Genomic DNA, 20,685 nt, shown 5'->3' with positions numbered 1-20,685 from the left:
GATTCTTTATTCATAAAAAGTTCTTCTTTTTCCCGCTTAAATTCTATGTTTTTCTTTTCATGATTCATGGTAAGTGGGCAGATTTAAAATCTTTACTTCAGCCCTCAACTCCTTTAGCACTTCCAGTTAATCATTTATTATTACTTAAGAGTGTGTTTAGAATAGAGGGGGCTTTTCTCCTGTTTTAACTTGTTTATTGATATCGGTATTTATTAACGCAAGTTAATTGGCCATTGGTTAACTCAAGTTACCTAACACTCCACAAACACTTATCACAGGACACCCACATTTGTGGTTTGGTGGTTGTGTGTCCTGGCTCTAGCCCAGCTTTTAGAAACCTCAGCTAATTTGAGTTAATTGACCATGTGTTGCCAATTATCATGATTTTATCGTTATTCTCCTAGTATTTGGTGTTTTCCTTAAAGCCCAGCTCCTGGAGGGAAGCGATTGCATGAGAATCTCATTTTACTTTTTTTTTTTTTATTAAAGTTCCTAGTCTTCATGGTTGCAGAGCAAAGCTTAAAAATGTGACCCAATCATAACTTAATGGCTCAAAGGCCAGAAAGCAAATAAAAAGACCTCTCCACCTTTTTTTAAATCTTATGATTATTTTGTGGCTGGCACTATTTTTGAATGATTGGCCCGACAATCTGTGAGTTAAATAGGAACAAATACTCTAGTCTTGATGTAATAAGATGTAAAGGAAAAACATAATAAATGTCATACTTTGTCTTCTTTTACCTTGGATAATGTTCTGTCAACACTGGTGACTTCTACTACCTTTAGCTTCAAGCAGCACACTGTACCACCATCGTGTTTTCCAGGTGCATTCAGCGAAGTGCATCACCCTCTTATTTTTCTCCTCCACCCTTTCCGCATTTCACACAATAACCGATACTATATTAACCTTGTGAGAGAATCCTTGTTGTAGTGTTCTTAACCATAACAGCATGGCCACTTCCTGCTATGCTTGAATCCAGCTCGCATCAAATGACATCTGCTTTTTGTTTAGTGATAAGATGGACAGCATCGACTCTAGTGTACGCTCTGTAGCGGAGATCCTGTTTCCATTCTTATCTCCGCTTTTCAGTGCCTCGGAACCTAATCAGAGAACTTGATTTGGGTCTGAGATTTTCAGGCCGGGCTCTCAGTCCAAAGGTGTTTTTTTATTTTTGAAAGTCTAAGCAAAATTTGTCTCTTTCAGCTACGTCAACAGGAACAAATAGGCTGTCCCCACTGACAGTTTCTGCCTGATTGTTCTGTGAGGCAGAGGAAGGGAGGGTTGGTCCCTGCCCCCCATAATTGGTAGGGGCTCCGATCTTCCAAACCTGTGGAATTCCTGTGATTCACAAGGCTGTTTTGCCATGAGGAAGGCCCTGTGCTTTGAGCATATCAGCCACAAGGAGAATACTGTGGTATCATGGGCTGCCTTACTGACCAATTCCTGTATTTTTTTTTTTAAACTGGGGGGTGGGAATATTAATAGACCCATTAAATCTCCCCTTTCCCTGATTGAGCATGCTCTTCTGAAGAGGAAAAGTTATAGTGCTGCAGGGCATGCCACGCCAGAGGTGGCTGCATTTCTGTGATAGGGGATGTGATCCGGATTCTGTCCGTTACGCATTTTGGGGATCTTTTTGAATTAAGGGCAATATCCAAATGTTGGAGTAAGGTTGTTGCTATATTTCCCTTTCTGCTGCAGCCTGCAGCAAGAATCTCTGCTGGAATTTTCAGCCTAATGCTGAGTGTCCTGGTTCGTGTTTCCCTCAGACCCTGAAAGTTGCTTTCTCATAGATGTTTTTTGATACTTTGAGTACAGTATCTGTGGTGTGATATTTGAATGTGTTGGTGAGTCATTCCTTTACCACGGCAATATCTTAGTAGAGAGAAAAGAGACTATGAACCAGGCAACCACAAGTCACCAAAAAGAGAACAAATCAGGGACCCGATTCAGCACTTGTCAAGAGAGGCCAAAGGTCTATGAGAGCTCCTCAGTGGGGATGAAAGGGACTTCTGAAGCAGGCAGGTACCAAGAGAGAACGTCAGTAACCTTCAGTCATTACACATTACAGTAACCTTCAGTCATTTATGTGAGGGCAGCATTCAGCTAGCTAACAACAGCCAAGTAAACCGTGGGAGCCAAATCCTCAGGTCTGGAGTGTAGGCTGGGATCCACATATTAAGGGGGCCCTCCTAATGTGGATTTCCCTTTGCTGGTGCTCACCTTCCTAGTAATCATCAGAAGGCACCTTTCCCTCTTCTCATGAGTGCTGCATGCAGGAAGGGCTCTGCAACAAACTGGAGACTGAGAGAGGAGCTGTCACGCTCCATTCCCACTAATCGCATGGATTTGGGAGTCAATGCTCACTGAGCTGCATGAACTTCCCATGACTCCTGCCCTACAGTGTATAGGGTTACCATACTTAACAAATAAATAAAGAGGACCCTCCACGGGGTCCTGGCCCCGCCCATTTCCCACCCCCATCCCTGCCACAGCCCCGCCCCTTTCCCGCCCCAACCCCGCCCTAACTCCACCCCCTCCTCCCTCCCACTCCCAGCCATGCGGAAAGGGCTGCCCGAGTGCTACCGGCTTCACCGTTTGCCGGGCAGCCCCCAGACCCTGCGCCCCCGGCTGGCACTTCCCCAGCGCAGCTGGAGCCCGGCAGGGGAAGCGCCCAGCCGGGGGCGCAGGGGCTGGAGGCTGCCCGGCAAACCGTGAAGCCGGTAGCACTTGGGCTTCGGGCAGCCCCCTTGCCTCCGGACCCTGCGCCCCCAGCCGGGCACTTCCCCTCCCGGGCTCCGGCGGCGCAGGGTCCGGAGGCATGGGGGCTGCCCGAAGCTGCGGCCGGAGGCTATGCTCCTCCCCTGACTCTGCGGCTCTGTTTAAGAGCCGAGCTGCCCCAGCGCTACCAGCTTTGGGCAGCCCCCATGCCTCCAGACCCTGCGCCGCCAGAGCCCGGGAGGGGAAGTGCCCAGCTGGTGGCTGGGGTCCGGAGGCAAGGGGGCTGCCTGAAGCCCATAGCGCTCGGGCAGCTCGGCTCTTAAACAGAGCCAAAGAGTCGGGAGGAGCAGAGCCGTCGCGGGAGGGGAAGTGCCTGGCCAGCATTTTCCCGGATATGTTCGGCTTTTTGGCATTTCCCCCCAGACGGGGGTTTGAGTGCCGAAAAGCAGGACATGTCCGGGAAAAAACGGACGTATGGTAACCCTACCCTACAGTTGCTATTGCCAGCAAGGATCCTGACGCAGTGGAGCCAGGAGCAGTCAGCAGTCCATGTGAACGGTTCCTCTCTTTACAGATGAGGGGGGGAATGCAGGTGTGCAAATTTCACGAAGCCCCAATTCCCTCTCATTGAGAGGAATGGTTAGTAGGAAGCTCTGCATGGGGACTCCATGGACTTTTTCATCTCTTCATGCCTGGACTACAGGTTTCTCCACCAGAGGGTGAATGATCTGGGGCTTAGATTTTCAGTCCTTACTTCAGCCCAACTGCCATTGATCCTGTTAAAATTAATAGTTTAAAACTCCCATTGATTTCAATGGGACCAGGATTTTGCCTGTTGACTTCAATTGGTGTTTGCTGAAGCAAAAACGGGTAAGGAAATGAGAGTGTAATTTGTAATTCTTACCCTAATTATACGAGTATAGCAGCATGAGCAGCATGGTGGCTTTCTACAGCTCCTTTCGTATGCATCCAGGTATGCTAGAGGAGTCATGCAGGAACAAAATGGATATGGACTGCATAGTGACTCAGCAAATGAAGCAGCCACCCTGTGCTTGGCAATTACTCTCACGGAATTGGGCATTAGAAGCTATTTTATGGAGAGAGAAAGATTTGTCTAGGACAGGGGTCGGCAACCTTTGGGAAGTGGTGTGCCAAGTCTTCATTAATTTAAGGTTTTGCATGCCAGTAAAAGGTTTCGCGTGCCAGACCGGCAGTGCGGGCAGCAGACGGAACCCCAGACCGGCAGTGGGCTGAGCCACTCAGCTCGCTGCCGGTCTGGGGTTCCGGCCGCCGGCCCCTGGCAACCAGGGTCCCGGCCGCCAGCACCGCTCAGCCCGCTGCCGGTCTGGGTTCCGTCCATCCAGGCCAGCAGCGGGCTGAGCGGGGCCAGCGGCCGGGATCCCAGCTGGCAAGGGGCCAGCGGCCGGGACCCCAGACCAGCTGCGGGATGAGCCGCTCATCCCGCTGCTGGTCTGGGGTTCCATAATCCAGGCCGGCAGCGGGCTGAGCAGGGTCGGCGGCTGGGACTCTGACTGGCAGCAGCGTGCCACTAAAAATCAGCCTGTGTGCCGCCTTTGGCACACGTGCTTCAGGTTGCTGACCCCTGATCTAGGACACTGCTCATCCCTCACTGGTGTCAGAAAGATCCAGGCTAGGCCTGTCCATCTCTCTTCTCAGTGGCTGTGCCCTGTTACATTTCACACGTACACCCCCATTGCCAGTTGAATTCACTGTTAGATGTTATATGTTAATATTCTGAGTCTGTCTTTCGAAACCTTTTCCACTGTCTGCATGAAAAAGCTGCATCGCCAAAACTCCCTCCTTGTTTTTTTAGCTCCTTTACTTATTGAACGTTTTTGCTTCTCAGTTCTTCTCTGTCATGATGTTCCCTAAGGATACCAAATTATTTAGCTCTTAGATTCTAGAGGTAGTGAGAAGCAGTGTTGGCCAGTGGACTATGAGTCCAGGAAATTTGGGTTTTGTTCTTGGCTCTGCCACTGATTTGCTATGAGACCTTGGGCAAATCATTTCACCTCTCGGTGCCTTTGTTTCTCTCCTCTCCCCTTGTCTTTCTTTCTGTGAACTCTTTGGGGCAGGAACTGTATCTTATGCTGCATGTCTACAGTACCTAGCATAATGAGGCCATGCTCTAAGATGAACAATATTACTCACAAACAACTATGTTAACCATTATTCAGGTTTCAAAATCAAGCACTCAATCTAAGTAGTGCCAGAATTAAGGTTACTTGTGCCAGTTGCTATGCTTGCCCAGTCAGTCCTCACCTCCACATCTGGGCTCACTGCCAAAGTCCCAGTCTCTCTATCTCCCCACACCAGTCCATTTCCTTGTGCAGCCAGTCCTAGTCTTCCCCATCCTCTCACCTGCTCATCCTATTTCAGTATTCCCACCCCCCCCAAGCCAAGTGACACCCAGTCCCCACCCCAGTTTCTCTCACTGGCTCCTAGTCTCCTTGCTCAACCAGTCCCAGTCTCCCCTCTCCCACAGCTCCAAGTCCCAGTCTCCTCTTTCCAACTCCTAATAATAGTTTCTATCTGCTCCCACCCAGTCCCAATCTTACCAGACTCCTTATCCCAATCTACTCCTTTCCCTTCCTCCTGATCCAGCTGTTGTCCCCTCTGCAGTCAGATAAGATTGGTTCCTGCTCCATACAGCCAAGCGTGGGGGGTCACTGAAAGCACAAGCTGCCTGCTCTCCGGTCCAATGTCCACCCCAGTCCAGACCAGCCTTTACAAGGAAAGTCCCTCTGAGCCCCCCTGGGCTGGAGCATGCTTGGTGGCTGTGTGGGGAAGGCACTTGCATGGTCCTGTCACATGTAGGAGCTGTGATGTGATGGAGGCTTTGGAGCAGACTCAGGGAGGATGGAATCTTCAGAGATTTTGGCTGCTAAATTGTAGCAACTCTCTATTGTTATGTGCAAAATGTGATTTTTTTTCCCCCAAAAAATTAGAGCTGGTCAAATTTGGGTGGATTTTTACAGGGATGGCAAAAGACAATTCACTGACACAAAGGCCAACCCCTGGCCATATTTGAAGTCCCTGCCCCAAAGCAAGGGGGTGGTAGAGCATATCAAAGAAAAGGTCCTCAGAATTTTTTAACGTGGGCAAAACAATATCTTTTTCTTTAGGCTCATTCTCAGAAATGGCTGCACCATTTTGGCTGACATTTTCTTTTTTAAAAAATATCAGACTGAGGCAGACACTTGGCAGGGAAAATTTCAGCCCAAGAGGTCAAAGTTTTGCAAAGTTCTAAGCAATTGAAAACAGGGTCTGATAATGGGAAGTGTCGAGCATGCTTAATGTGTCACCCTTAAGTGAGGTCTGTCCTTAATATCCCATTTTCTATAATTGGTTATAATTATGAAGAAAAGTTAGACAAATATGTTTATGCTAGGACTCTGTGCTCTCTTCTCCAACCCTCTTTTTTCTCACACAAATTATTTTTGTCCTTACTTCTATCTGTCAAAGTTGTCAAACCATATTGCCCAGAGTACACACATATATTTTCCCCATTATTTGAGATTTTTTCTGTGTGTGTAAGGATGTGGATAGATGTTTGTGTGGTTCTGTCAGGGAGGGGTGGTGTGGGTGAGAGGAAGTAGGTGTTGATGGGTGAGCTTGTGGTTGTTGTGCAGCTGTTTAGTCATTGACGAGGAGGGAGGCAGGGGAGGGAGATTGTGTGAGAGGGTCAAGCAGATGTGTATGCTACTATATAGGACAAATGTGCATTGTGTGTATTTGTAGACAGTGTCCTCACTAGAAATGCTTTTCAAGACCCGCTTTCCAGACCAAATGATCTATTTTGGGGGCAAACTCAAGGTTTGAATTGAGTTTGAAACCACTGATTGAGTTTCATTCTCTAACTCACTAATGTGCCACACAGGTTCACAGTTTGGTTTTCCTCTGCCTCAGATAGTGGGTAAAAGAAAGGCCATGCCTCATGTAATATCAGATCTTATATTGTTAATATGAACGAACTACCTACCAGGTTTCAAAGATTCAGCAACAAAAGTCTTACATTTTCAAATGTAGTGGCTACTCAGCACTTTCTTAAAATCAGTCCTCTCTAAGACATCACAAGTTGGGCGCTCAGAAATTGAGGCATCCAAAATCACTAGTCATTTTTTAAAATCTTAGCTTAGGACCCCACATAAAAAAGCAGCAATTCTAGGTTTAAATGAGAAAAACGTTCTCCACTGGTTGTTGGCTTGCCTGTCACACAATTCCACATGCTTTAGGAAATGTGTTAACAATAAAAGAACCTTGCCTAATAACTTATACTATCAGGAGTAGTGATGGGAGCTGTCGATTCAGATTCTTCTCTGTAAGTCAGATAGAAAGTTTTCGGAAGTTTGAAGAAGTTGGGGGTATAATTGTTCTGCGCTATTATGTTACTGTAGGGGCTACAATAAGCTGTGTGCTCTTTAAATATATAAGAAGGTGCAGTCACTGCCCCCAGAGCACTTGCAATCGAAGACAAGCGGCATATGAAAGGTGAGGGAGAAGGATAAAACCTACAGTCAATATTTTAAAAATAAATATCAGCTCTCCCCACTGGCTCTCTGCCTGGCCATTGCTAGCTGGCAGTTTCTTGTAGGCATCACAGGAGAAGTGGATCCTCTTTTAGGTAATTTCCTCTAACAATCAATATTTCTTGAAGTTCTGGGTTTCTCACACCCCTTGCTTTTTTGTGCCCTTCTACAATCTTATTTCTTGTTCCTCTTTACTGTAAATCCAAACTCTATAACTGGGATTTTCAAAGGAGCCTGAGTTTGGTGCACAAATCCCATTGACTTTCACTGGGAGTTGGACAGCTAATTCCCTTAGGGCTGTCTGAAAAGCGAGGTGTGCATGCTGATCTGAGCATCTAGCACTGGATTATGGGTGTCCTGTTGAGGTGCCCACATTCGAAAATTGGAGTTAGTTGCTGTTGAACCTTAAATGGCAATTATGATGCAGTAGCTGGAGACTTGTATGGTAATGATTATATTATTACTGGGGATAATAAAGGACAGATTCTGTTTTTTTTCAAGTTAGATTCCAGGTAACATGGTAATTACTTTTGGATCCACTAAGAGAAATATCAAGAGTTGGCAGAGTTTTTAATTGTGTTTAATATGCATTATGAATTTAGCCCTTCTTTCTGTTCACAAACCAATCCCAGCTTCTTTGAATGGCTGTGTTACTCCTTAGTATTCAGTAAATAGTTTATGCAAATGAATTTCACATTGTAGGCAAACTGTTCATTTGGACCAGTGGTCCCCAACCTTTTTGTGGCCAGTAGCACATTCATGTTTTCAGAAGAGTGTGGCGGGCGCCAACAATTTTTCAAGGCTTATTTTGTATTTGTACATTAAATAATACAAAAAACATCATACTTAATATTACATAATATATGACTCCAGAGAGAAGGGAGAAGCCGGAGAGAAGCCGCGAGGCCAGAGAACACCAGCGCCCGCAGCCCTGGAGTACTCTGTCCCCAGCAGGCGCGGGACCCCGGCTTCTCTCCCCTGCTGGGCACTAGGCGGGCCCCGCGCCTGCCGGGAACAGAGAACACCGTGCCCGCAGCCTGAGTTCTCTATCCCCGTCAGGCACGGGGCCGCAGCTTCTCTCCCCTGCTGGGCACTAGGTGGACGCACATAAATGCCCCGGCGGGCGCCATTGCACCCGCGGGCACCGTGTTGGGGGCCACTGATTTGGACTATTTGCTCTGCGATATTTGCAGTGTCACATGGAGTTGTTCCCTGCTGGATGACAGAAACGTTTTACATAGGAGAGTAACAAACTCATTTTCCTATAGGAATTTTTGGATGTGTAATAATTTGTGCTTAAATTCCTGATTAACTTTCAAGATTTGCAAACATTTCAATGGATATCTGCTGGGCTTCTGAATACTCATGAATAACACAATCCTACAAATTATTATTTATTATTTGTATTATGATAGAACAGGGGTGGGCAAACCTTTTGGCCCGAGGGCCACATCTGGGTATGGAAATTGTATGGCGAGCCATGAATGATCACAAAATTGGGGGTTGGGGTGCGGGGGGGGGGGTGAGGGCTCGGGCTAGGGCTTGGGCTCTGAGGTGGGGCTGGGGTTGAGGGGTTGGGGTGCAGGAGGGTGCTCCGGGCTGGGACTGAGGGGTTCAGAGGGCAGGAGGGAGATCAGGGCAGGTAGTTGGGGCACAGGAGGGGGTCATGGGTGCAGGCTCCTGGCGGCAGCGGCATGTCCCTTCTCCAGCTCCTACGCAGAGGCGCGGCCAGGTGGCTCTGCGCGCTGCCCCGTCTTCAGGCGCCGCCCCTGCAGCTCCCATTGGCCATGGTTCCCGGCCAATGGGAGTTGCGGGGATGGCACTTGGGGGGAACAGCGTGCAGAGCCCCCTGGCTGCCCCTATGCATAGGAGCCTGAGGAGGGGTAGACATGCCGCTGCTTCCAGGAGCCGTGTGGAGCGGGGCAATCCCCAGACCCTGCTCCCTGACTGGAGCGCCGGAGCAGGGCAAGCTCTGGACCCCACTCTCCGGTAGGAGCTTGAGGACCAGATTAAAACTTCTGGAGGGCCGGATGCAGCCCCTGGGCCACAGTTTGCCTACCCCTGTGATAGAGCCTACTGGTATGTCTACATTGCAATAAAAAAACCTCATAGCTGCACAGACACACTGAGTGGCTTGCTGCCCAGTGAATTTGTTACAGAACGGGACTGGAAGCATGGGGTGAGATCCTGTCCTATTAAACACAACAGAAGTTTTGCTGTTGACTTCAGTGGAGTCAGTATTTCACCTCCAGTCTCATGAGTGCCAGCCAGTACCTTAACCACCAGATCTTCCTTCCTTATTCAAATAGTAACAAACTAACCTCCCCACTTCTACTTCTGAAAACAATCTTCAGTCACCATTTGTATTTTTCAACCAGCGCTATAATCGGCTGGAAACTTAATTACTATTCAGTTGCTGCATATTTTCCAAAATTAAGTTGCCCTAAAATGAAACAGTAGTCACACAAGATCTTTGGCCATGTAACTGAAAATACTTCCCATTTGTTTTGTTTAATTTTAATTAAAAAGAAGAAAAAGTTAGGTTTAAAAAAAAATTCCCAGTCTTACCAGGTCCGCTTGCATGGTTTCCTGTTTCTTTATTTCAAAATTATACAAATGAAAAACGAGCAATAAAAATTACTTTAAAAAGTTGTGGCTGGGGCTCACATCGCAATTACATAATTTCCAAACCACCCTGTAATCACTTTTGTCTCATAACAAAGATCAATTGCATTACTCATCATAGCTGGCTAAATGACATTTGAAATCGCTATAATTTATACATCACTATAGGTTTACATGGCTCTATGAAAACTAATAAAAAATCGACAGCTCCCTACCTACAGGTACTTACACTCATGATTAGAAATAAGCAGAAATAATGCATATGCAAAATTGCCATTGTCATGACATAAGGTAAATATTGTTTAAGTGAAAAAAACATATAATCAACTTCACACACTGTCTGAATGAAATAAGCATGCTCAAAATATATTGTTATATTTTTATTGGGCACAAGCCATCATGTTATAAGTGTAAAGTGTTTTGTTTTGTTGGACTAGTTTTTTTTCCCCTTTTCCCTTTTATATTCCTCTAAACCAGGGGTAGGCAACCTATGGCATACGTGCCAAAGGCGGCACACCAGCTGATTTTCAGTGGCACTCATACTGCCTGGGTCCTGGCCACTGGTCCGGGGAGCTCTGCATTTTAATTTAATTTTAAATGAAGCTTCTTAAGCCTTTTAAAAACCTTATTTACTTTACATACATCAATAGTTTAGTTATATATTATAGACTTATAGAAAGAGACCTTCTAAAAATGTTAAAATGAATTACTGGCACGCGAAACCTTAAATCAGAGTGAATAAATGAAGACTCGGCACACCACTTCTGAAAGGTTGCCGACCCCTCCTCTAAACTAAGCTTTCACTGTGGCTTTTGTGAAAGACCCTGCTCAACTTTTGTAATGTTTTGTGAGCTCATTCAGTTGTGTTAGAGACAAATGCTGCATTCTCTGGGGAGGCAGCCATGGTAAGATTTTGTAGGTAGAGTGTATTCAACTCTGACATTTTTTTAAAGCTTTCAAGAGGAAAAAAAATAGTAACCTAAAGTTTAAAATTATTAGTTGTTCTTAGTCTAATTTTATTCTAGAGAGATTTCTATGCTTAATGTGGGTAAAGAGGCTAAGGGAAATAATTGGTATTGTAGGGATCTGAGATAAAGAATTACCTGTATTGATTTTTTAAGGCAATCCTCCTTTAAAACATCACCGACACTTCTTGTGGAATATAAATAAGGAATAGACTTCCTGGTCTAGAGATTTCATCCTTCTTTTTTTTTTTAATAATAAATTACATCATTTAATGAGTTGATAAAAGCAGGGGTATTGTTGAGAAATCTGGACTGGTCTACTGTTTTCACGTTTCTACATTTGTTCCTTCTCATGGGAGGGTCATGCAGTGAGGTAGAAGTCTTGTTTAGAGATAAGAGATACGGTGCTCTCCAGGAATTTCTGATGTGACAGGATTAGAATCTGAAGGGAAGCTTTGCCTGATTTCAACCGTTGTAGGTTTGAAAATAGAGAATAATAGGGTTCATACTCGTTCTGTGTGAGTCTGAAAAAGGGAGCAAGGGGGGGGAAAATCAAATGCAAAGAATAGGATGCAAAATGAAGCAATTGTGGGGAGGGGAAGGACACAGAGAAAGGGAGAATGTGTGTGGTAGGGAGATCAGAAAGAGAGGAAGAAGAGAGAGACAGATTCTAATAGAAAAAGAAGTTGATTCAGTTGTTGATATTTTTCAAAGCTGTCTAGGGGTTTTAGCCACACATATATGGCTTAATCCCCCAGGCAACTAGAGCACACTTTTGTACAGGCTTAATTTTTGGCACGCTTTTCCATCCCAAAACTTAGCATAAATTTCCATTTTAGGGATGAGAAAACTGTTTAAAAAAACCCAAAACAAATAACTTAATGACTGCTACCCCATTAATTGCAACCGCTTGCAGCATAGCAGAGGAATAGCGTAGAAACTTTTGTTGTTTTTAAACACATCATGTGCAGGAGGATTTCCTCCCATAGCAGAGCTGCATCTCTTCACCTTAAATAGTTACAAATATCTATAAGATCTCTTTACTTATATTGAAAATCATGAATTGCAACATGTTCATTTTATCATATGGTGATGATTATCAAATTATTTCTGTCCTCTAAACCCTATTGTGGGTTTTGCAATAACTAGTTTTGGATCTAGAAAGGCTAAATGCAAAAGAAAAAAAAAAGGAATAAAGAAAGATAAAATTGTAAAAACTCAGGAAATTGAAAAGGGAAGTATCTAATCTTTCAAATGGCAATCTCTAAACATTGCAAATCCTGGATGCTTTATGGTATAGATTTATTATTTTTATGACAAGCAATAGTAGATTAAGCTACATATTTAACAAGTAAAGCAGGAGTATGGGACATGTTGCAACACAACTGAGCTAACATTTCTGGTAGAACCTTAGTTCTCAGCATTTTAACTGTATAAACCTAACATTGGGCTAGCTTTTAGGGGTGAGTATTTACATGACTGGGCTTTTAAAATTGAAAAAGGGGGAGAAAATGAAAAAACATGAAATTAGTTGGCTTTACAGAATTTACAGTCCCAATCTGTGGAATTTACATGCTCCTCCAGTTTTGCCCATAGTGATAAAAAGAATCCTATTTGCCATTAGAGCTGGCACTATTTGGACAATTGATGTGTTTGCTACAGCATATCAAATGTACAGTTCTATGGCATAGGCATTTCTAAAAGATCACTGGTGGTTTAACCACCAGCAAAAATTGCTGCAAACCTGTTTTCTGTGAATATTCTCTCACCTTTTTAACAAACTAAGACTTTCCCCTCTTTTGTGTTCCCTTCTATGAACATTCATGTGACTGAATCTTGCTAGCATGAATGCTCACAGAAAACAAATTCCAAACTCAAGCATTCAAATACTTGTGGGACATACATTTTAATTTTGCTTTCCACGAACATCTGCACCAGAAACCTGACTGCAGCAGCTGCACTCCTCCGATGTGTGAACTGTAACAATACCAGGTGACTGAAATTACTAACTGCAGTAAGCAACACAAGCTGAATTTTGGATTTCAAACAATACAGCATTGACAACTCAAGCATTCAAAAATCATGAGTCAAGCCCCAAAAGATCAATATTTTATGAAAATAATAAATGTTGGGTTCTTTTTATTTGCCATTTAGCTTTGAGCTTCCAAGTTACACTTGGGTCACATTTTCCAGTTTTTCTCTGCAACTGTGAGGGCTAGAAACTTATTTTAAATGAAATTTAGGATTCTCCCATAATTTCATGCTTCCAGAAGCTGAAGCTTTAAGAAAAACATCAAATATTGTGAGAATCGTGATAAAACTGTGAGAGCTGACAACACTGGAATGAATAAACAAAATGCACAAAATCAAAAACCTCAACAAATTTTGAATAACAAATACATGTTGAGAAAATCATGACTACTTGGATTTTCCACAAACAAAAAAGAAGATAAACTCAATAAACACATTATTTTTTCTGAATTATTTGCTTCACTCTAATGAGCATTTCCGCTCACAGGCTTCCTGAGTGTGACAAGCTAGTTCTGAATCTGGTGAGTTGCTCTATAGTTTGTAGTTATTTGTGCAGAGCATTGGGATTTTGATTTTAAGCATTTGTGTGTATTTCTCTGTAGGCTAGTTTTAGATCTGCTCAATGTAATTACACAGTAATCTGCAGAACCCTGTAGTTACTCTATAGTTACAGTGTTATATTCCAATTATAACTATATAATTAAAGGAAATTAACATGATATTTTCCTCTGTAACTAGAAGTTCTACCATATTACACTCTCTCACTCATTCTCTCTACCCCTTACACTCTCACACTCTTTTTCTTTTTTTGCCTTCATGCTTTTTTCTGTGGACCTTTTTCCCCGCATCATCTCTCCATTGGAAGAAATGTCTCCTTCCAAAGTCCCCGCTCCTCTCAGAATGACAGAGAGCGCCTCCGTTTCCTAATGGCATCCTCCCCATGAATAAAAGTGGACAAAGAGTAGCTGATGCGAGTGTCCAGGGTGTCAGAACTGCTCCCAGTGCTGTGGCCCTTCACGCATGGACACAGGCACTGTGAGATGTTCCTGCGGATATAGCCATCGAAGCAGTAGTAGATGAAAGGGTTGGCACAGCTGTTGGCAAATGCAAAGGGGCTGCTCACTTCCATGCCCGCCTGGGCAAGGACATAAGGAAGGCAGAAAGGTGGCTTCAGGTCCTGGAGCCCAGAGATGATAGCCAGAAGCCTGAAAATGTTGTAGGGAATCCAGGAGAAAACAAAGGCAGCCACTACAATGAAGACAATCTTGATAGATTTCCTCAGCTTTTTGTCATGTTTCCCAGATTTCTGGAAATGCATGCAGAGCTTCTTGGTGATGGAGCAGTAGAAGGTCAAGATGCTCAGCAAGGGGAAAAAGAAGGCCAGAATTAACGTTACCAGTGACACAATCCGTTTAGCAGGTGTGAGCTCCACATCTGTGCAGTAAGCCTGGCCATTATATTGCCTGAGTTCTCTGGACAGAAGGGTGGGAAGCCCTAGGAGGCAGGAGAGAATCCAGACACAGATGCAAAGTCCATTAGTGTAGAATCTTGTTCTGACTTTCCTGGCTACAGAGGGGTACATGATGGCCAGGTACCGATCAGCACTCATGCAAGTGAGGAGGAAGATACTGCAATACATGTTGACTGAGATGATGTAGGAACTGCCCTTGCAGAGAAAGGAGCCTGACCTCCAGACCCCCAGCCAGATCTCCTTGTGTACCCAGAGTGGCAATGTGAGGAGGAAAACAAAGTCAGAGGCAGCTAAGTTGAGGATAAAGGTGTCGATCAGCCTGCGGACTCTAAATTTGAAGACCAGGGCTCCAATCAGGATGGAATTGCCGACGATTCCCACCAGGAACACAGTGGTATACAGAATAGGAAGGAAAATGCCCATATATGGCATGTGCAGAGCTTGGCAGTACTCTTCAGGACTCTCAGTGGGAAAGAAATATTCATAGCTATCGTTATAGTTGAAAGGTGTCTCAGACATCTTAAAGAAAAAAAATGATCGAAGCCCGTCTCTGGACGAGCTGACACCACCCTTACTATTATCATCAGAGATAGCAGTGTTGATCTTTCTTCTTTTTTCCGAAAGATCTTAAGAAACATCTTAAAAAAAACCACACCCCCATACACACCCCGCACACCCCCTCACACACTTTAATATTCACAATTCTGCATCCCTCTCAGCCAATCATATAAAGACAAGCAAAAGGAGGGTCTGATTAGTCAAACCCACTCAAGTCAGACGTTCTGTAGGAGTTGATGGGTTGAGTTGTATTTTTTTGTCTAACTGATTTTTATCTGCATTTTGCATTTGACCATGATGTCTTTTAAGGTTGGCTTTTTTTTTTTTAAAGGTTTTGAACTGTTTGGGTAAGGTTTTTTTCTTTCTTTCTCTTTAAGCGGGATATTATTATAGGTGAGAAGGTTTGAGATGATGGAGAGAAACCAGGAAGTGGTTAATACAGCATTATGTTGTTTTCTCTCTCTCTCTCTCTCTCTCTCTCCCTCTCTCTTGACTAACTTGTTGTTAGTCTGTTTATATATTTTTCTAAGGCTTGGAGGTTTATACCTTGGCTTATTTTGTCAACTGATTTTCTGGTTACAGTGACTATCACCTATATAAATGTGACTAAGGAAAAGCTGTTTAAAACCCTGCCTTCTCCATTCTGATCTGTAGCAGCAAATCCTGCTATTCCAGCCCTTGGATCTGCACACAGAGTCTTGTCAATGCATATCAGTCCTGACTTGCAGCACTACCTGCTATTCCATTTCTGGATTCCTCTCTGTGTGGCTCAGAATCAGAAAGGGTCCTTGTTTCCATTTTCTGCTGCAATTTCAAGTCTAAAATTGCTCTTCCTTCCCCATCGCCAGCTCTGCCTAACTACCTCACTCCTGACCTCCAAAATGCCTGTTTATTCCAGTCTTGCCTCCCCCTGGCACTACAAATTCCATGCAGTTCTGGTACGTAGCTCCTATGTTATTCTCTCTTGCTGTCATACTGAAAGCTTTGCTAATTCATTTAATCTCTTATCTGCAACATCTGCTGCTATTCCAATTCCAAGCTACCCCACATACAGCCCTGTCAGCATTGCTTAGTCTCGATTTAGTCCTTGATTCCAGTACAGCTTTGCCAATGCCAATATTCCTAAACAGCAACACATCTGATTATTCTATTAATCTTTCCAGCCAATAAATCTCAGTTCTGATTTCCAGCCACTCTCCTCTGTCTTCTTCCAACATTCTCCTCCACTCAGCCCTGCAGCTTTAGATCTGCAAACTCCCCAGCTTTTCCAGCCCTGCACCACCACACAACTCTGTCAATGCACCTTAGGCCTGATGACCAGTACCCTCAAATCTGCAGTGGCCCCATGGATTCTGAAATCGTCTTTCAAGAGAAATGGGCTAAGCCTCATAGCTTAGAACATTTAAAATTATAGTGCACAAACTCCACAAAGTATAGTTACAGTGTAGTATCTGTCCTTCCCAGGCACAAGGATAGACTAGATTTATGAATCATCAGTGATCCAGGGAACTTTCCCATTGGTCCACTGAATGAAAGATGTTGAGAGCCAACTGATTTGGGATTTGGTGTTTTTTGGATATGAGATGGTCTGTGAAAAGATCTCTGTTATGAAGTGATCATAGAATAGAAAGGTTTGAGACCCCTTGGACTGAACAAGATAAAAGATCTTTCCCATCTCTTATTTCTGTGATTCTGTGGCACAGTGACTAGAGATGGCTGAAAAATAAGAATAATTTTCACAAAACTTTGTCCCCGTATTTCTTTTAAAAATGTTTAAATTCAGAAGTTTTCAACCAGCTCTAATAGTGAGTTGAGAACTGAGCCAGTTTCATTCATTTCTATTCAAAGGGACTTTTTCCTTCAAAAATCACTTGCAAAATTGTATACCCAGATGGGATGGGATGGGCATTCCTTTCCCTTCAGTCACTGTGTCAGGAAATATGCTAAATTAAAATTAGCTCCACAATAATTCCAGCATGCTAGCAAATACATATGATATATTCCTCTATAGTGTATTTAGAACTAGATTCAGGGGACGCTCATAAATGTATGCAGGGCTCTCTCCCCATCTCTCATCATTAACGATTTAATAGCAGTTTCTCCTTAAGATTAACTTTTTCCACAATGCTCACAAGAAGTGAATCAGTCATAAATATTTAAAAAGACCTTAACTGAGTCATCAAGATATGCATGTGCCCAAATTGAAAAACTACATAGTTGTACCTTTATAGTTTCACACTCCATCTCTTCCCTACAGTTTGTTAAGCACATTTGTTAAGTTAAAAATTAGAGTGTATGCTGTTTGCAACAGGGCTCATTTCTATTTGTTCTGTAGAGTATCTAGCAAGCTTTCTGGGTGCTGTTGTGAGTTACCATATTACTAACAATTATTTTACAAATAATTCAGAACATTTACAAGTCCAATGTGAAGTATTACCATAAATAATTAAAAAGTGATCTATAATTGTCAAAAAGGCAGCAAAAAGGTATCTTGAATGTATTAGCCTTGCTTTTGTATTGTGTTGATTCAGTAAAGACTCTTATTCATGTAGGGCCAGATTTTCAGGCACCCACAGCTACAACCAGGTTTTCAATAGAGCTTAGCTCCCATTTATGCACCTAAATTAGGACCAGATTTTTCAAATGTGCTCAGTACTTCTGAGCCACCATTGTGACCAGCTAAGATCGTTTGAAAATGCAGCCACATGGGAGCTGAAGTCTTCTGAAATCTGGCCCTAAATTCAGTCATTTCTACGCACTAGTTTGAATTAGCACCATTCTCCTTTAATGGTTATATTTTTGCAATGTTCAAAAAGGCATCTTGGGACAATTTTACATACGTTTGTCATGCTTAAAATGTACTAATTGCCTTAGATATAGAACTAATATTACCTCAATATTTGCAGTACTGTATTCCCAGTCTTCCCTATGGGAAAAAACAAGGAAATTTAAGGCAAAATTAGGATGCTCTTAAGCATGATGGCTGTAAGTTGAAGTGTAATTGTGTTTCCCCTAAAGCTGCAGCAGCTTTGCAGAAAATAGCGATCATACCAGTTGATTTCCTTGTTCTCAATGGTGAAAGGCTGATAGTACATTTGTGATACTAGCCTTCTGATTCTGTGATAAACTCAGAAATGAGATACATGGCCACACTATCGGCATAGGAAGTCTAAGGCAATATTGATTTTAATTTCTTGAATGCAAATAAAGTTTTCTGTAATCTTAGATTCATGATTCAGCATTTCCAACATCAAGATTTTTAATCGGCTGATAGTCTCTCTATTTATATTTACTTATTAAATGTGCTTTTCTTGTAAATTTACATGTGCCTCAAGCTTTTTGCCCCAGGGTGTTTATATAAAATGAAATAATAAATACATCAAATAAAAAGTGACAGTAATAAACAGTGAGATAATATGAGGGGAACAGAGGTAAATTCAGATATAAAACAGAATGCAATAACTCATAACCGGATACAGTTCAGAAGCCTGCACTAAGGGGAAAAACAGCAGGATCTGCCCACCCATTAAAAAGGAAAGAATTTATAGTCTTGCTGACGCTGATTATGGCAAGTTTGCAGGCACCCAGCTAATACAGATTCCAGCCTGGGGTCTCTTTAACACTTGTCATTGTAATAGCAAGAGGCATGCCAGCTGAGAGGGGTCATTTTCTCTGGTACCAGTTTAGGATACCTGAAATGCTGTTTATGCCAGATGTAGGACATGTTGTCCTCCGTAGGGTCTTGCAACACTGGGGAAGCTGTAACACTAGTTAGGGTAAGAACTGCAGGCACTGAGTCAATATATAGGCAAGGGGGTAGTTTTGTGGATGGAGGTGCCAACCAAGGCTATTCTTCTGGATGGTTGTGGCAGATGTAGGGCACGTTCTCCCCCATTGGATTTCTCTCCTAGTGGAAATTACATTTGACAACTAGGGTTTGGAAAAACAGAATCAATCTGTTGGGTGGTTGGGTCCTGGGCCACTGATAAAAATAAAGAGGACAGAAGAAACCAACAGTGAGCAGTAAAATCCAAGAGTCTATCTGAAAAATTCTAATGGAGTCTACTGGCGTTTCTACTGTGGCTTAGGGGGATTTGAAATGATGGTCATTAGAGTGGGTTACAATTTTTTAACCAAATTTTTTTGATTAAAAATGCTCTTTTTATATAGATATTTTTTTTAAAAATCTATTTTTGCTATTTTTTATAAAACTGTTGTATTAGCCTTCATTATCTTACCATACAAGTATTAACAAATCTTATTCAGAACCTGTATTTTTCTTTAAAAGACCAATTTATGCAAAACTTTTAATCACTGTTTATTATAAAAAAAATCATTTTTTACTATTTTAAAAATAGCAAATGTTCCAATTTTTTTTATTTTTAAATACATTTTTAAAAATCTTGCTATGTGGCTAAAATGACCAATCAAATATTATACAGAGGGGAAAGGGGGAAATAAGAGAAAATGAAAAACAGAGAAGAAAAAAAATTGTTGTCATCCGTGTAATTTTTATGTCATCTTAATGGTGGGATTTGAAAAAATCCCATGTGGATGGGATTTGAAAAAATGTTTCAAAATTTAAAATAAATCCTTTTTAAAAATTTCCATTTAAAAAATGAACAATGCTAAACAAAAATGTTTGAAAATCAATGTTAAAATATTGAAACAAATGTGTGTGAAAACTTTTGTAAAAAATAAAATTCTGCTTCAAATATTATTTTGAAACCAATCTCTCTCTCTCTCCCCCCTTCTCCCCCATTGTCAACAGCTTTCTGGGTCATGTGGACTGTGGAAGGCTTTCCAGCTGGTCAAGAGGTGGAGTTGAATGGGACTGTCCTATGAAAAGCCATTAGAGATGAGGAAAACCAGGATGAAGGGCAGGAAGGACAGGCACTTTTGATTGGGCAGGGGGGGAGAATTTAAAGATTCTGGTGCTATTCAGCAGGGTTCAGGGCAGGGCATATACACCCTGGCAGAAATCCTGGGGGCATCTGACCTCATGTGCCGCCCCTCCCACCAATCCCACAACGCATCTCTGATGGAGGCTTCTGTTTTAGTTTTGCACAATTGTGTTGGTCAGCTTTGGTTTTGTAAAACCAAAGCTGGGAGTAGTTAGATTCTAGGTTTCTAATCAAAACACACTTAACATATGGATTCCTTTGCCCATTATAGGCCCCTCATTTAACCTGTGCAGGATGTATAGGAGGGGTGGGGATTTTATTAAATGGGTTGGGGAGGTAATTGTTGTCAACACTTGTGAATTTATTGCTGGTCTCACACACTTTGTTGTTTTCCTTAAAGCACCAACTCAAGCAGCCAGGGCAGTGTGTGAGAATCAGCTTCCATGTGAATGGGGTAGGGAACATCTGGGAGACGTGACATCATCTAAGGAATGTTTTTTAATTATGATTTTTACCATGCTGACTGGTGAGTTGCAGGTGCCCAGCCACACTGGGGGATTGCAGAGGATTTGCTCTCTTTCCTCAGGGGTGAGGAGAAGAGCCAACCAGATGCATGTGAGGAGTCCCTAACTCTGCTTTGCCCAGACACAAATGTAGCTGCTCCCTGCCCCACCAGCGCCTAGGGGGCGCACTGCCCAGGCAGTGACAGACTACAACTCCCAGGATGCCGAGCGCTCTGCAGACTACAACTCCCGGGATGCGTTGCGAACAACCCTCCAGGTGAACGACAAGGCCCAGGATGCCCCGCGCCGGGCCCGCCGGGAGCGCCGAGGAGCCAACGGGACACTACAAGTCCCAG

The 20,685-nt window shown here is 43.1% G+C and overlaps 1 protein-coding gene across 1 annotated transcript; it reads right to left on the bottom strand.

The window, feature by feature from the left end:
- Nucleotides 1–13,788: 13,788 nt before the first annotated feature.
- GPR15 (G protein-coupled receptor 15) lies at nucleotides 13,789–14,796 on the bottom strand. Its single transcript, XM_054016513.1, has one exon. It carries the CDS (start codon nucleotides 14,794–14,796, stop codon nucleotides 13,789–13,791), a length of 1,008 nt encoding a protein of 335 aa, XP_053872488.1.
- Between the last annotated feature and the right edge of the window lie 5,889 nt (nucleotides 14,797–20,685).

Source organism: Malaclemys terrapin, chromosome 1, assembly GCF_027887155.1.
Source record: "Malaclemys terrapin pileata isolate rMalTer1 chromosome 1, rMalTer1.hap1, whole genome shotgun sequence".
NCBI lineage: Eukaryota > Metazoa > Chordata > Testudines > Emydidae > Malaclemys > Malaclemys terrapin.
The sequence above is the reverse complement of the archived record's forward strand: the minus strand, read 5'-3'. Positions and strand labels throughout refer to the sequence as shown.